At 32.5% G+C, this 16579-nt stretch overlaps 1 protein-coding gene across 1 annotated transcript in view; it reads right to left on the reverse strand.

Annotated features, from left to right (window-relative positions):
- Window positions 1-844: 844 nt before the first annotated feature.
- The window catches only part of LOC142975456 (uncharacterized), a 52900-nt gene continuing 37165 nt past the window's right edge, over window positions 845-16579 (reverse strand). The window contains exons 4-5 of the mRNA XM_076118301.1: window positions 10186-10287; window positions 845-2266 (exon numbers count right to left, since the gene is read on the reverse strand). Coding sequence (XP_075974416.1) covers window positions 2214-2266; window positions 10186-10287 — 155 coding nt within the window. The 3' untranslated portion in view covers window positions 845-2213. The remainder of the gene's footprint in view (window positions 2267-10185; window positions 10288-16579) is intronic.

Raw genomic sequence — 16579 nt, forward strand, 5'->3', positions numbered from 1 at the left:
GTAATTTAACGAAATACTCCACTGACATAATATTAGTCCATAATATTTTGTGCAGATCTCAAAAAATTTTGTATGCTAATATTGTGACACTGTTTATGAGTATGAATGCTTGAAAATGCTATCGGAACGGTAAAAATTACAGAAAAACCATACCTTTGATGGATTCACCCCCTTATACACGAATTTCGTTTAGGAGATGAAATGAGCCATGTAAGCAGACTAAAGTGGCTGCTCACTACATCTGGTAACGCAAATCTCATTACCTTTACTACATATTTCCAATAATTCGTTTGGAGTGCGGAAAGCCCCTTACACACCGGAATCTCGGCTTACAATGTGATATTTTACATATTTTGCGTTTAATTTATAGCTGTCCTGTCCCCTCACATAGTTTTTTAACAAATCAAAATTATATTTTTTTTGTAACAATTTTTGAGACCAAATAGTGTAATCACAAATATGTATATGCAATATGGCTTAAACTTAAACTAAATCATGCATGGTATCGGATACGATTGTTAAGAAAATCTTAGATGGTAAACCTCAATACTCTAAAATCTAAATAGTTAAGACAAAAACTAACTATAAATATAAACCTTTTCAAAAGTTCAAACACGCCAGTGTAATTATTAAATTAGGGCAATTCTCTATAGTCAGCACTGTTGAGTATCGACGGTTTGTCATTCAAAAACTGGCATAATAGCTTTTACGAAGCCCGCTAGAGAAGTGACAGATTTTCACACAAAATATTTCGATAGCTAGCTGTAGGTACTAGGTAGCCAATAGTAGTAGAGCATCGAGCTATAGTTTAAAATAAGTAATAGGTTTTAAATAAAACATAATATACAAACAAATATTTTTTATTTACAGTTTTTTTTATAAAATTCGCAAAGTCCATACAAAATTATAATACAGCATTCGGCACATACATACATATATGTAATACATGGGTACAAAAATATATTACAACATTCGTTCACTACTTTATTGTTATCACAGTTTTTGCAATCATATTGTATTTACATATTATACGTGAAAAGGCATCTTCCAACATTTTTTTTCTAAAATCGATTAACTAAGTATTCATATTATATAAATCTATTCAAACAAAATATTTAGCATCAAAGCAGTATTTTTAAAACAACAAACAATAACTCCTGTAGCACATCCGCGGTCAGTTTCAATAACCTACCATACTCAACCTTCATTATTATCTAGAACCGATCCATATCTTTCTACGTACGGTCGTTTATTGTAAGTTAGGGTTTGCCACACTAACCCCCGGTTTTTGAGTATATTTAACGGTAGTTTATATTATATTCAATAGCGTTAAACCTCATAAAAAAAAACGCTATTGAATAGATAAACTACCGCTAAATGTAGTCAGAAACCGGTGGTAAATCAATCCCACGCTCTACCAGCCAAACAACAACCTATAAGAATGTTGCCAAATAAATCGATCTATTCCCGATTTTAGTATCTGGTGATGCAAATTGTCCATCTATTACCCCCGGTTTTGAGATCCATTTAGCGGTACTTTATCTATCCAATAACGTTTAAACTTATATAAAAAACGCTATAGAATACATAAACTACCCATAAATGTACTCAGAAACCGGGCATTAGTAATTCGTTCCCATCGTTCGGTTTATGTAGTTTTAAAATATACTTGATGTTTTTGTGGATAAATGTAAGTATGTTAAAGCTCAGGTTTTAAACCTCGATTCAGCTAAATTAACATTACCTAACGTAACTAAGAGTGTTCGTGGTAATAATCTAATTATTTCATTTGTCAAGATACTGGTCATTATGCTTTTCAAAACTAGGAATCCTTGCTTTGAAAACATTTAGAAATGCTTCGTCGTACTATTATTTTGATCTATAAAGATCACTGGTTTTTACTGGCTGCTTCCTTTTAACCGATTGCATCGATTGTCTAGAGATATATTTCTAAACGAGCAATCGATCGATCGTTGTTTTAAAATAGAAAATTCTATCTATGTTTTTTTATTTGTCATTTTCTTTATTTATGTTTTATAACTAATATTATTCATTATTGGAAAATGTGGAAGAGCCTTTTTATATGTAACATTCGCATTCATATTCACATTCATATTTAATTTTATACAAAGAAAGGTACTCAGGTATTAAATAATTATTTTGTACAAATAGACGTAGACACCATTTCGTGTTTTTATTTTAACTAGATTGTTCTACCTTCTTAGATAGAGACGCCTTCTATAATAAAACCGGGGTAACGCAGGCCCTGCAAGCAAAAAGGCTTTGAGTAACTTACTTGCAAAATATAATGCCTCCAAAGACTTTTTTGATTAATTGAGAAACAAAATTGTGAAGTTCAAGAGTTCTATGTCAATGTTGGTAACACAATTTTGCTTAAAATAGTAATTATTAAAAATAATGCTCAGTGTACGTAAGGAAGTTTTTACAAAAAAATGTAAGATTGCATTAAGTGCTAAGAGTAAATGAGGCGTTAATTTTAAATAAGCAGTTATATGTATATTATCGCGAAATTAATATTGGGGATACACATGCAAACCATCACCATTTCCAGCATACTGTAGTTCATTCAGCACTATAACTGATACTAATCTTAAAATCTTACATTCAATTAGGCAAAACATCATATTTTATTATAAAATAACATGATACAAAATAATGCGTTTGGCAAAACAGCGACATCTATCCTCCCCTACCCGAACTAAGTATTACTCTTTTGATCAGAGACGTACTCCGACGCGCTAAAACGTAGGAAATTATCTATTATTATGTTATTATTAAATTTATACATCAATAACAAACAAAACTATCATAACAATGAGTATTATTACAACATATTCAGCCTTAGTTCAATACTTTCGAATAGATAACAAAAAACTAACATGTATTTGATAACTTTGCAATATTAACTGAACAGAACAAGGTCAAATATAAAGAAATAACAATCACAATGAGTTTTTACATCGATTTCAGTTCTTTTATATTCAGCACAATAACGTATTCAACATAATTATTGTTTGATTCCTAAAACCTTGATTTAATGAAACGGTTTAATTTCGTTTTAATTTAATGAAAATACCTGTTAAAAATAGTGTTGATAGTTTTAGGAAACTGTTTTACAATAACGCGTGTAATTAAATCGAGTTGAATAATTAAATTACGACTTGTTTATGCAACAAATTTGACTGACAGGGCCGGATTAGACCTGGCTGTAATATAATAAATATTATTTTATAATATACAACAACGTGTATTTACTTACACTAATATTAAATATGAAGCCAGCAACCAATGAAATAGTGAAATTTAAAATACTGCTCGAAGCCAGTTACATTAATTATACGATGTAATTGTAATCAAATACGTGTATAATTTTAACTAAGTACTTAGAAATCACACTCGAAGGTATTTTTATAGAACTGCATTATAATCACTTATCAAGTAAGAACATAATTAGAAAAACAAATGATCTAACATTCCGGAGACAGAAAGCGAAACATTATAGCTTCATGTTTCCATCGCTAACTTTCCCAATATTTTTCACTGCATATTAGTTTTGATACTCTGAAGTCTGAAGGACTTTCATTTGTGACATACAAAAATTTTATCATTGTTGATAATACCTGCGTACTTTTATATTAGTTAAGTAATACCACAAAACCAAATATTTTCGCTGCATGTCAAAACCAGGGCGCCTCCTCTCATTGTCTATCCGCGCTAACAATTTAATACAAAATGTTACAAACACATTCAATATAAGCAAGAATAATCACTCAAGTAAAGTTATATCAGTATTGAAGAGTGCTTGAATGTCGGACTTTACAAACTTGGTACTTGAGTCGATAATTTTAAGGTTGAAATTGGGGTGTGTCATTTATGTCGGATTTCACGCTCGTCGGCTCGGAAATGCACAAAGTTTCCTTTTGTGGCGTTTCTCATAACTTGATTTGTGACGGCGCAACCCTTCAGCCGGGTTCCGGCATGGCGCCGCAGCGGCGAGACGCGTCACTTCCGGCATGTGGTGAACACGCACACATACGAGAGAGCGGGCGATCATTTCATCCCACAACTTTATACTAAGTAACACTAACATTTTGTGACTTCTTTTTAGTTTCTCGTCGTTGGTTTCTACTCATTTTGTTTTGCTTGTAACAAGCTTTTAAGAATTCTATTTTTGCATTAACTTTACTGGATACATCTAAAACCGTCACCCTTATGCTTTTTGATGAAAAATCTTTGCTGGTTGTTACATTTGTAGCCCAAAAAAAAGTATATTTAAGAGAAAATATTGATGTGAATGTGACACAGCGTAGTATAACATAACACAATTTCATTTAGGACTCTCTGTAGAGGTATCATACCCTGAACGCAAAGGTAATATCAAAGATCATAAAACGCTGATCGCTTCCCTCATTACCAAGACCTCAACCTCACATGGAACAAGCGATGCACGTATTACAGACGTGCAAAGTTTTAAGTCAGACAAGAACTCGTGTTCATTAAGAACAAACCTAGAATTTAATTCGTGTTAAAATTTAAACAGGCTAAAGTGCATGTAGACTGTTTAGTATTGTTCACTGAAGGCTGAGCCCTGTTAGAAAAGTAAATATACATTGTATAACTATGTTGTAGCTCTAAAAAAAAAATATTTTACGATTTTTCGGTCTGCAATTTGATAAACATACCGTATGTTATATGCTTATTTATTTAATGGTGTCCTATCGCATTTCATAAGGGAAGTTCCCTAAGATAATTCTTTTTTGTATATAAAGGGCAAAGAACTCCATTAATCAACTAACCACATCCTTGTTCCTCACATAAAAACTTTTCAAATACAGTCTACTTAAAAAGTATAAAATAGTATTTCATCTTAGTTCAGCAACAAATCTTTTACTTATTTGTTCAGAACAATGACGAAGCAAAACAAACAATTTCTTCATAAAAGAAAATACATGTCTAAGCTGTCACAGCAAAAAAGCTTATGAAACTGTCTCGAGTTCCCAACTCCGAGGGAACTTTCAAGATATATCCGTTTTTCCGCCCCCCGTTTAAAACAATCGCTGTCTTACAAGTACCGCTTAAAACTATTGCAAAGTATCTATTTGCAGAACAAAATACAAAACACGAACATTTTTCAAAAGCATAAAACTAAAGGGTTTAATTCGACAAACACACAACTCCCTCGTATTTTTGTGAGCAAACATATAAATATGCATTAGACAAATATCACGACAGCTCGGACTAGAAATGGCAGAGGTGGATTTGGGCTTCAATTAATTTTGTAAGTCTCAACTCTTTTATTAAATCAACACGCGGGCAACTGTTCACTACCCGTGTACGGGCTTGTGATATGTCAATTTCATAATTAAAATGCGTTTGACCGTACCGGAGGGCCCACGAGATTAAGAGTGGACGCAAATTGAATATTCCGGACGACGGGTTGAAAGTGAACCCCGAAAATATAAATGAAGTCATCGAGAAATTTCCTCAAACACAATTAAAAAGGTCCGTTATGAATAATTTAATCTCATACTGTTTGGTGTTATTAATTTGATGAAAATTCTTAATTTGCAACGACCCAAAATTATTACAGCTCTTTGGATATTAATTGAATACGTTTGTTTAGATGATAAAAATATAAGTTAATTTAAATTTTGAATTATTTAAATCTCACGATATTAAAATATTATGTGTTATTTATTTTATTTTAGTCTACTGAAATATAATCTTCTGCCTTCTTATTTGAAGCGTCTCTGAAACACGTTAAAACCCAACATACCAAAGGCATTAAATATGTCCTTAGCCCTGACACCAGATTATCACAAAATATTTATAGTACGTCTACGGTTATATCCAAAATTCGTATCGAACTACCACCAAAGTCCAAGTCGAAATAATAATGCATATAATATCCTCTAAGAAACAAAACATGAACAATATTATTATCTAAACCAGTAGTGAAATATTGTACATGCAAATGTAGACAATGCATTGACACCAATGACTCAGCAACCAGTCAAACTGGACTTTAAATTACTCACAAGCATTTCCTATACGAAAATAATACAACCTCATGTTTTTAATTGATCGCAGTTTGACGTGTCAAAATGGTTTGCCCTCAGGTCAATTCCAGTGTTCTAACTGATAAGGCCTGCTGCATACCGGGCAAGTCAACTTGCCTCAATCACTTGACTAATACAAGAAAAAAATGTTTAATAATGAGTACCTCTTTTATTTATGTTTTAGGCGAAAGTACTGATTTGTTTCATTAGTACATAAATCCTGTATTAAATTGAGTTTTATGTTTATATTTATTAATTTTCATCTGATCTGTTAAATCACCACACTATCATATATTACAGATCAAATGAAAAGTTAATAATACAAACACAAAACTCAATTTCATAAAAGATTTACGTTGGAATTCGGACTGGACCAATAATTTTATGTCTGGTTGCCTTCGGAGTTCCCAACATTACATTTATGTGATTCATTGAATGGTTTTTGTTCCTAAAAGTACCGCGGTTTAAAAATATAGGAGGTTTTATGAACTTTCCTGTCTCCTATTTTAATTGGGTTTACCACTTATTTTTAATTGAAGTCTTTTTGTGTCTTTGAAGTTAATGTTTGTTGTTAATTGAACTACAATCGTATGCAGTAAAAACTCACGAACTCCAATTTATTTAAGGACAGGCAGTACTTTCACAGCAAGAATAGTAACATTGACATTGAATGGGTGCCAAATATAGCCTGTTTTCATTGATTACTAAGGACGTGGCAAACAAGTCTTTTAGATTTTGAGTTAATCTTGTAAATTAGCGTGTTCTTAGTTTAATTTTGTTTCGTTTGGTTGCGTGGCTGTTACATTGATTGATGTACCTTAGTCGATGTACTGTTCCATATACCTAAATTAATTACAAATGTCTCACTTTTAACGACCTCTCAACATCTTATTACTAAAAAAAATTCACGCTACGGTAAGACTTTACTGCAACAGATTATTTATGTCCTACGCATATCTAGCCCGCCATATATTTATTAGACTTGTCTAATCACTATCATCGTGCGCGAATGTCCTAAGTCTTGTCCAGTCGTTCCGGCAATTGCGTGCGTGAACCAGTGACCTTCGTAATGCCGGATCAGAAAGCAAAGCTCTGTTTCCCTATTCACTTTATTTATAATTATTTTCTTTTGTTAGCTATTGTTAAATCAATCACGACTTTCGATATGGCTTGTCGCAAAATTTTCGTGTAATGTGTCCGTAATTATTACTGGCTGGCCTAGTTTTGTTTGACATAGTTCTCGGTATATGTAACCGACTGTACCTTTCTAACTCGGATCAATAAAAATATTTTGATTACAGTACTAAATAGGATGTATTACTTTTCAGTGTAATAAAATACTGACACTAAAAAAAATATGTTTTTTTTTAATAAACTGAACCATTGCTGTCCCACTGCCGGGTAAAGGTCTCCCCCCGGAATTAACGAGAATTTGTCCTTGAGGCCGAGTACGTTTAGGGGCTTTTCTGATTTTATGTACTTACTAACCTAATAACTTTAAAATAGCTTTAAGCGACACGAGATAGCATAGAAACAAGTATTTTACATGGATAGAAAACTAGTTCCAAGTGATTAAATACAGTTATTAGCTTGTACATTTTTACATAATTATTTAAATTAAATGTTGTTTAACACGACTTGTGTTGTAAATAACTACGATAGTTAGAACACTTTGAAACTTTCTTCATCATAAATTTGCAAATCTATACTAATATTATAAAGCTGAAGAGTTTGTTTATTTGTTTGAACGCGCTAATCTCAAGAACTTAATTAACCGATTTTAAAAATTCTTTCAGTGTTAGATAGCCCATTTATCAAGGAAGGCTATAGGCTATATATCATCACGCTACGACTAATAAGTGCAGAGCAGCAGTAAAAAATATTACAAAAACGGGGAAAATTTTGATGCAACCGAAGTTGCGCTGGTCAGCTAGTTTAAGATAAAGTAACAAATCAATCGACACTTGTAAATTTTAACGTAACTGGAAATATAATAAATATTGTATTACATAAAGCTTACTACACGTTAACGACCCACTACAAGTTTCTAGTGCGTGTAAGTAAACAAGCGCTCCTGGCTCCGTCATAAAATTCGGCAATCATCGCTAACGTAACACAATAACCCCCCGGTTTCTAAAGTACATTTAGCGGTAGTTTATCTATTAAATAACGGTTTTTTGTATGAGTTGAAACTCTAGTGAATAGATAAACTACCGCTAAATGTACCTCAGAAACCGGGAGTCAGTAACTTAGCGGACTTTACAAAATCGATATCTTTTTTAATACAGTTACAGCCAGCAAAATAAATCCTAATCTTATAAGAAATTTTAATACACACAAAAAAGAAGAAAATAAAATATCTATTTGCTGATTTAATAAGTAAAAAAAGAAAATATCTATGTACTGATTTAATCCAAACCTAAGTAAAGTTTACTATTATTACTTTATCAATGCAAAACAAAATTCAAAGTTCATATCTCTTCATGTATCAACACAGCTGATAATTTTCCAACATAATGGCTAATGGTAGCTAATCGTCCGTCGTCAGGCGACGCCTTAGCCCTTAGCCTATTGTCAGTGAACAATGGTGGCCGTTACGACATAATATTAACCTACTAACACTTCCTACTACACCGTATTTCCATTTCAACTGTACTTTACAACAATGCATTGGATGTACCCGAATCTATTCCCGACAGCAAAAAAAACTTAAAAAATTGTATTTGGTTGCTGTGAAGTCGTTCTGCTTATAATATAGTTAATGTTTTCTTTTATTAAAAACCTAAAATATATCGTAATGAATATGTATTTTACGAAACACTTGTCAACATAATATATTTAACTATTATCTAAAATGTATTAACGTCAAATGAGAGCAGAAAACATGACTAAATACATAATTTTAAAACAACAAATTAAACACATTTTTCTGTTGGCACCAACTTGAAAGACATTTGGAAAATCTTCAAAATACGATAATAGATTAAGTTTTGTACAAACCACTCCATATACTTTAGCCAGTCTAAAATTAACTAAAAAGACATGCAGATACAAACAAAACAATAACATTGCGACATAATTACAAAAGCTATTTATAATTGCAATATATTATCCATTCTAATTACTATTATAATAACATATTAGAAGATATCTATCTACTTAATATACTGGCAGTGCGAACATGCAAATTATTGTGCAACGCAGGTAATAAATAAAACAGTTATCATTTCATTATATTTATTTATAAATTATAAATAACATGGGCTATATTCACAGCTACATTCACAACAAAATCACTATACAAATATTATACAAATTATACAGCACATTTGTATTATAACAACAATATACAATTGTAATTTTTATACAACATACTATACCATTTTCCCACTACTGGCATATTGCCCAATATCCCAAGGGGAAAACAGTCAGTTGGGAATAACTCATGCAATAACTACCCATGCAATTAAATTTTACTACAGCATTATTTAACAAAAAAAAGTAATAATTTACAATCAATATGCTATTCTCCAATTGATAGTTTTTGGTAGAATAACATATTAAATAGTTACAGTAAACCACACAAAGTTGTAACACGAGGTTGGTTGAAGTAAATAAAGGAATTTCTTCTAACATTAGCTTGACCTTAAACGTGCTTAGACGCCAGAGACAGGCAGTCTCTAGGTGACGTCACAGTCCAGTGCATACACTTACATAATATTTATCTATTTAATTTCGTTATATAATTTGTACCAAAAAATATCTATTCACCCTTTGTTAGTATTTTTCTATATAAATTAACGACTCCTCCGGGATTAATATCACTTAAACCTAAATATATGTACAGGTACTTGTTTGCCGAATTGGCAAGAAATATTGTCACCTATGGTATACAAAATTCATAAATGCTTGATAAGATTTGCTTCTGAACAGTTTGCTTCTCAATCCATTAGGAAAATGAAAAAAAGGGACAAAGTATTCAGAAGTAAAAAGTTGTAGTCAAGCGTGTATGAATTGAAAGCGTTGTACGTCGTGTTACAATTTGTGTGGTGTATATTAGTGCTAACTACATATTGACTAGGTATTCATCGGCCGTAAGGTTTACCTTGCGAGCCAGGGGGTACGAAGCCGTAGCCAGAAGCTCCTACGACGACACCACTGGTCTGACCAGGGTCACCGCTCGGAGAGGGGGGGAATAGCACTGGACCTGGAAAACACATAAGATACACATTAATATTATACTTCGGAGTCCTCAAAATCCTTTAGACAAAAACCAATCACCGATTTTAGGTGAGAAGGTGTTTGTTATTGGTTTCTTTGTTGTCGCAGAGAAGAGTGAGAGGTTAACTTGTGAAATGTTATTAATATACATTATACACCTTAGTACAAGTGCATAAAATATTTCTCGTGGTCAGTGATCGAGTTAAGTATAGTGAGAGAGAGAGAGCAACATCAAGTGTATTAGTCTATAATTCTAAATCATTTCGAATATTCTAGATAATTCTTTGTAGCTTTTGACCATTTTAACCTTGTATATTCTTGCTAGCTTGCTTATCGTTGCTATGTGTTCGACGACTGCACCTACTTCTATTGATATATTTTCTTTCTATGAATTTAAGAGCATGATTTACCAATACTCAACACTAATTACTGCATAATTTATAAACTGTACGCTAAATAATAACCAAAAAAGCATCACCATAAGACGACAACCGGACAAAAGCAACATACCAAAACTAAGATTGCAATCAATCTGTCACTTTATCTTGAACTAACGACTATTATAAAATTTGTCAGCAGCTCTAACAAAGGTAAATTCATAACCCGTTAATCAATTGTCAAGATTTTATCAATTAGGTAAACGAATTTGACAATGAAAAAAAAGAACGTTGACCGTTTGACAATTTGAACGACAATGGCCTTTGGGCGAAATAGAAGGGGAAGAGAATAGTTTAAAGTATTTATAAACACGCGACATGTTGTATGTATTTTTAACTATAACTACTAGTCTACTTGTCTACTTTGTTGATATAGCAGCTATTAAATAAGAGTTGTATAGCCGATCTAGATATTTATTAAACGCTAAAAACCTGCGAATATGATTTTTGTTTCCTAGTATATTATGCTACTACTTTTCAAATTACTATATACAACATAACGCATGTTGTGCCGTCTTTTTTGTCCTTAAAAAGAAGGAGTTTCTCAATTCAACCGTAATTTATTTAACGTTTTAATTCAATCACTTTTTTATATATCTACTGCCTCGAGAGAACTTTAATAAGTACAAACATTAAAATACATACACAATGCACACTCAACGCACAAACAAGTATCTGTCGGTCCCCAAAATATTTGGACCGTGTGAATATTGCAACCTTGACACCAAGCGCAGTTACTGCACGGTGAACCACCATAACCAACAAACGACCGTTAAAAGCATTCTTATTTAAAACCAAAATAAGTAGAATATAAGGCTACTTCGTTGATATTCTCTTTTCTACTACTATCGTCCATTACTAGGTAGCTATCGATAAATTTTGTATGAAAACCTAGTGTGCTATTTTTTGCGTATTTTTTTCTATTGACAGCTTTTTGTAGGCCATAATTGTATATATTGGCTTAGCCTTTGTTCCAAACTTTGTTGGAGTCGGCTTCCAGTCTCACCGGATGCAGCTGGATACCATTGTTTCACATGGAGCGACTGCCTATCTGACCTCCACAACCCAATACCTGGGTTATAACACGATACCCTTTCAGTAAGACTGGTTGACAGACTTTCAAGCTTCTGACTACTGTTAACGACTGTCAAAGATCTTCGTAAATTACAGCCGGGACCCACAATTTAACGTGCCTTCCGAAACACGGAGAAACTCGATATGTATAAGATGGTCACCCATCCACAGAAAAACCTCGGCAAGCATAGCTTAACCTCAGAGATCGATCCGCGCGGCTGTTCTTAACTAAGCCACGAGCTCCTCCTCCTCTCTCCTCGAGTATATTTACTAAAATTGTGGTGAGTAATGTGTTATGACAAAGTTGTAATGAACTGCATATGACTGCAAATTAACGTACACTAGTTGTTAACTGAGACACATTTCGAAGATTCTGTTGAGCCTAAAGTATGGTCCCGTAGAAACTACTTTTTGCACATTTTAAATGTCGGACTGTAGATTTTAGAGGAGAGATTATTAGTAGAAATCGCTACTGAAACCTTATCAAAAGTTTGATCTTTAATCGCAACCGGACTAGACGATTTCCTTTAAATAGATACAAATCAATATTTCCATTTAGAATAACCTACGTAGCACCTACTATATAATTAGTCGTAACTTAACACGAATTAAAACATTTATATATTTGTCATAATAATGAAGATATGTTGCCAATAATTTAGCCAGTAATTGAGTTATTACGCAATTATTACATAAAACGGATTCAATCCGGCTTAAGATCGTATCGCAGATGAGATTTTCAAGTATTTTTGTTAACAATCGTCAAGCCGTAAATAATTTTCGTTTTATTGCAATCTTCGTGAGAACTTTCACATCTTCTGAATCATCCCACAAACTAAAGGATTTAACTTTGATAAATAAAGTCATCAAGTATATTGGGTTAGTTTGATAGCCGGTTTCACTTCTTATAAATAAATTCGGATAGCCCATTGGGTGGAATTTTCACTTATTTACTTAGCCTTCGTGGTTATTTTATTTTTAACCACCCAGAAGGAGTGCGACAGTCCGGCGACATCTCGACATCATCAAGTGAATATAGGTAAAAGTTCGAAATAAAAGAATTGTTCGGACTTTTACCATTGCGAGTTGGTAAATCTTAGGTTTTACCGGAAAATCTTAGGATTTACCACAGTTCGGGCTTTTACAGTAACATATACAATTATTGCTGTCAATTTATCGGTTAGGTTATCTGATGATTTATTCCTACAAGCTGTGAAACCGGCCCTGAATCTTCTCGGCCTTATCAAGCATTTAACTAGAATAATAAAGATTCTCACAATTATTATTATTTTGCCAAATACTTCCGTTAGAAAAAAAACTTTGCTCTACAAAATTAAAATGACTATCAAACAAAAAGAACAATTGATTTTTTAATAAAGTGACGTCAATGTGTTCGAAACATAATTAAATAATTACATCGCATGATATACGAACTATTTGCTTTAATTAATTCTGAAAGATTAATGATTGTTTCAAATTAATGAGCTTCACGTGTTTTTGTTATAATTTATTCTGATGATTTGTTTTTTATTTACATATCAATTTTTACGGATATTTACCTAATATTGTAAAATAACTTGAAGATAACTGATATTGTATTACAACCCAATTAACACGTCCCATATTTCGTTTCTTTTGTCTATAAACTCAAATTATATTGCAATAAAGTCAGTAGTATCAGTTAATTAGTATTAATATTATTATAGAGATCTTGTGTCGCAGACATCTACAACGAACAGGTCGCATGTATATTTGTTACAGACCGGAATCGAACCAACGACCCGCAGAGGTAGCAAACCAGCAATTACTATAACTACTAAGCCTTCAGATAAAGTCCCACATTCGAAGTAAAATTGAATTGATTTTACCCTGAATTATGGGAGTATTGCCCATAATAATGGGTAAAACCATTTGCAAATATATTTTTGCTTTTATCGTAACCATTAATTTGCATTTCCTTACTTGGTCGCAATTACTTAAACTGTTAAACGGCCCTCTATTTCTTATCTTACCTAATTCTCAGTTGGTAATTACTACAATTGAGACCCATGAACAACCATGCTGTTCGGCTAACATGCAAATCGCTACATTTCTGTTTTAAGTCGATTTATTCAACTATTTATTTTGCCTTTAAGTTGTTTGTAATGAGCTGCTGATGATATTGTATTTGTATAGCGTAATAGCCGAAATAGGCAATTATGCTAATATTTGTGACAGCGTTATTTTTGCGTAAAGAAATTTATTGAAGCTGACATTAACCGATCGAAGAAAATTTTGCAAAAAAATACATCAACATTTTGGCCAAACAGGGAATCAAACCCAAAATCTTACGTACAGCACGTACGGCTAGAACAACGAAACAAACTTTAATCAAAGTATTAATTCATTTGATACACATTTTGAATGCCAATTTTTTAATCAAAATATCGCGTGTCCAATGTTCAACCAACATAAAAAAATAAATAATGTCATCATCCTTCAATGTCAACATTCACTGGAAGTGACAGGCCTATTAGTGCCCCCAACCGTATAATAACATTTAATTATTATATCAAACATCCACTATCATTTAAAACAAATATAATTGTCCCTGTACCCATTCATAAAGTTACCCAATCAATGCAAACGTAAAATAGCAGTAACACAATAAGCTTTCGTTAACCTCAAAATAACTGCTAATTATAGCAGACAAAATTATAACGTTACGAAATGTGGGTCTATGACAAATAAGATGTTACAGCACTAGTAATGGGAAGTTAAGTGGACAATTACGACATAATATGCCAACTCAAGGATATTTTGAATAGTTTAACTATTGATTGCTATTACCTTTTTGTTAGTGGATTAAGATCGATTGTTTTATGTTTAAATATTTTATAATAGACAGTTTTATTCGCTTTAAAAACGATTACTCTGCTCCCGTGATACCAAACAACCTAAATATCTTTTAAAGAATTGATCCTTCTTCTTTTGCTGAATCACTTACTATCAAAGGCATCTAGACTAGTGAATGCAATCCCGATCTCGCGGGATCCCGATCTCGCGAGATCCCGTGTATTTTTTCGGGATCAATCCCGATGCATAATTTGACGAGATCCTGTTCGGGATTGACAACGGCAACTTGAGGCAACAAGACTTTCCAATTGCCAAGTAAATTTCTCATAAAGAAAGAAATTAAATATATAATTACACGATTATATCGTAAAGAACCAACCCAAGTAAAGACAACAGTATTAAACAAAGAGGACATGCCACTTTTTATGATTGCAGAAGATTTTAATGTAAGTACTCCTGCTACACAAACGAATACTTCACTCAAAGAGTAACTAGAAGAAACTCTGCGAGCGTCTAAAAATGTAAAAGGACTTTCACACACATACCACAGTAAACAAGCTGTTTTAATCGTATTATTTTTACTGTCTAGACGGGATCCCGAAAATCTTGGGATCCCGCGAGATTGATATTTTTGATCCCAAAGGATCTCGAGTTGACGATCTCGAGTCGGGATTGCATTCCCTAATCTAGACCTATAAGTTGGCATTTCTTGACCCTATTCCGGTGGTGACGTCCTTTTTCAGGTATCCATTGGGTGTTGGAACGTGCTCATCTTTCAGAGTGCAAAGGTTTAAGGTAGCTATCATACACAAAAATAATTTTCCAAATCAGTCTATCAGTTTCTGAGATTAGCGCGTTTAACTAAACTTACCAAAAAACTCATCAGTTTCATTATGTTGGTATGGATATCTAATTAATAAAAACGCTAATAGGCAAATAGCTATTAACATCGTTAAGTTTTTGTTGAACCGCATAAATATCAATTTGCATGTCATTTTTTTAACTGTAGTGCAATTTTTTCATACAAACAAAACAAGCAGTCTTTAACTTATCATTAATTTAATAGAGTGCAAAATTATAATTTTATAGACAAATAGGATGACCTTGCTGTGTGATATCATTAGAAACTAGGAGATAAATACCAGGTCCGATTTAAAGTAACCATGTACATTGTACAGTCGTCAACACTAATAATATATTCCTTCCAATGAAACACAAAATTTACATTGCTAGTATGAGTTTGATTCAATTATCCTTCCGTAATATTTGTCGTGGTCAAAAAGCACTCTGCTACTTCAAAAAAATGAGAAGACCCCGATTATTTTTGTGAATTTTTTTTTTTTTTTTAAACTTGAATAAATAATTTTAAAAAAGTAAGTAAATTTTTGCTTCAAACAAATGTGAAATTTGTCCAAATTGATCCAAAATCTCAAAGATTTTTCTGACATATTATCGATTCATATCATATTATAACTTTTGTGCAAAAGTGCAGTCCAAATTCTACTATTTATCAATGGTAAAATAAAAAAGTAAGTTGTCTTAAAAACCCCGTGATTGCTGCCTTAGGCCATTTCAGTGGCTCGGACTTATTTACGCAACCTACAATGCACAGTCTATTTATATAGTAATATAGTAACTACCATATAATTAATCGTAATGCCAACATACTATGTAATGTATATAGTAAAAAAACAATGATTTTGTTTCTTTCTGTATCAAATTAATCATGTTCAGACATAGTTATGTAATTTGACTGATGATATTTATTTTATTTAGAGTAATTATCAATCAAATGTGTTTGTTTTATAATTAATTGATTGGAGAACGAATGGAAAGCGACCGTTTCCATCCTTGGTTTTCTTTTCAATTATTATTCTTTAGCTGTCTCTATAGCCTGATAGTTATTTATTCAGCTATCAAAATTACGTTTAA

Source organism: Anticarsia gemmatalis, chromosome 9 (genome assembly GCF_050436995.1).
Source record: "Anticarsia gemmatalis isolate Benzon Research Colony breed Stoneville strain chromosome 9, ilAntGemm2 primary, whole genome shotgun sequence".
In the NCBI taxonomy this organism is placed as follows: domain Eukaryota; kingdom Metazoa; phylum Arthropoda; class Insecta; order Lepidoptera; family Erebidae; genus Anticarsia; species Anticarsia gemmatalis.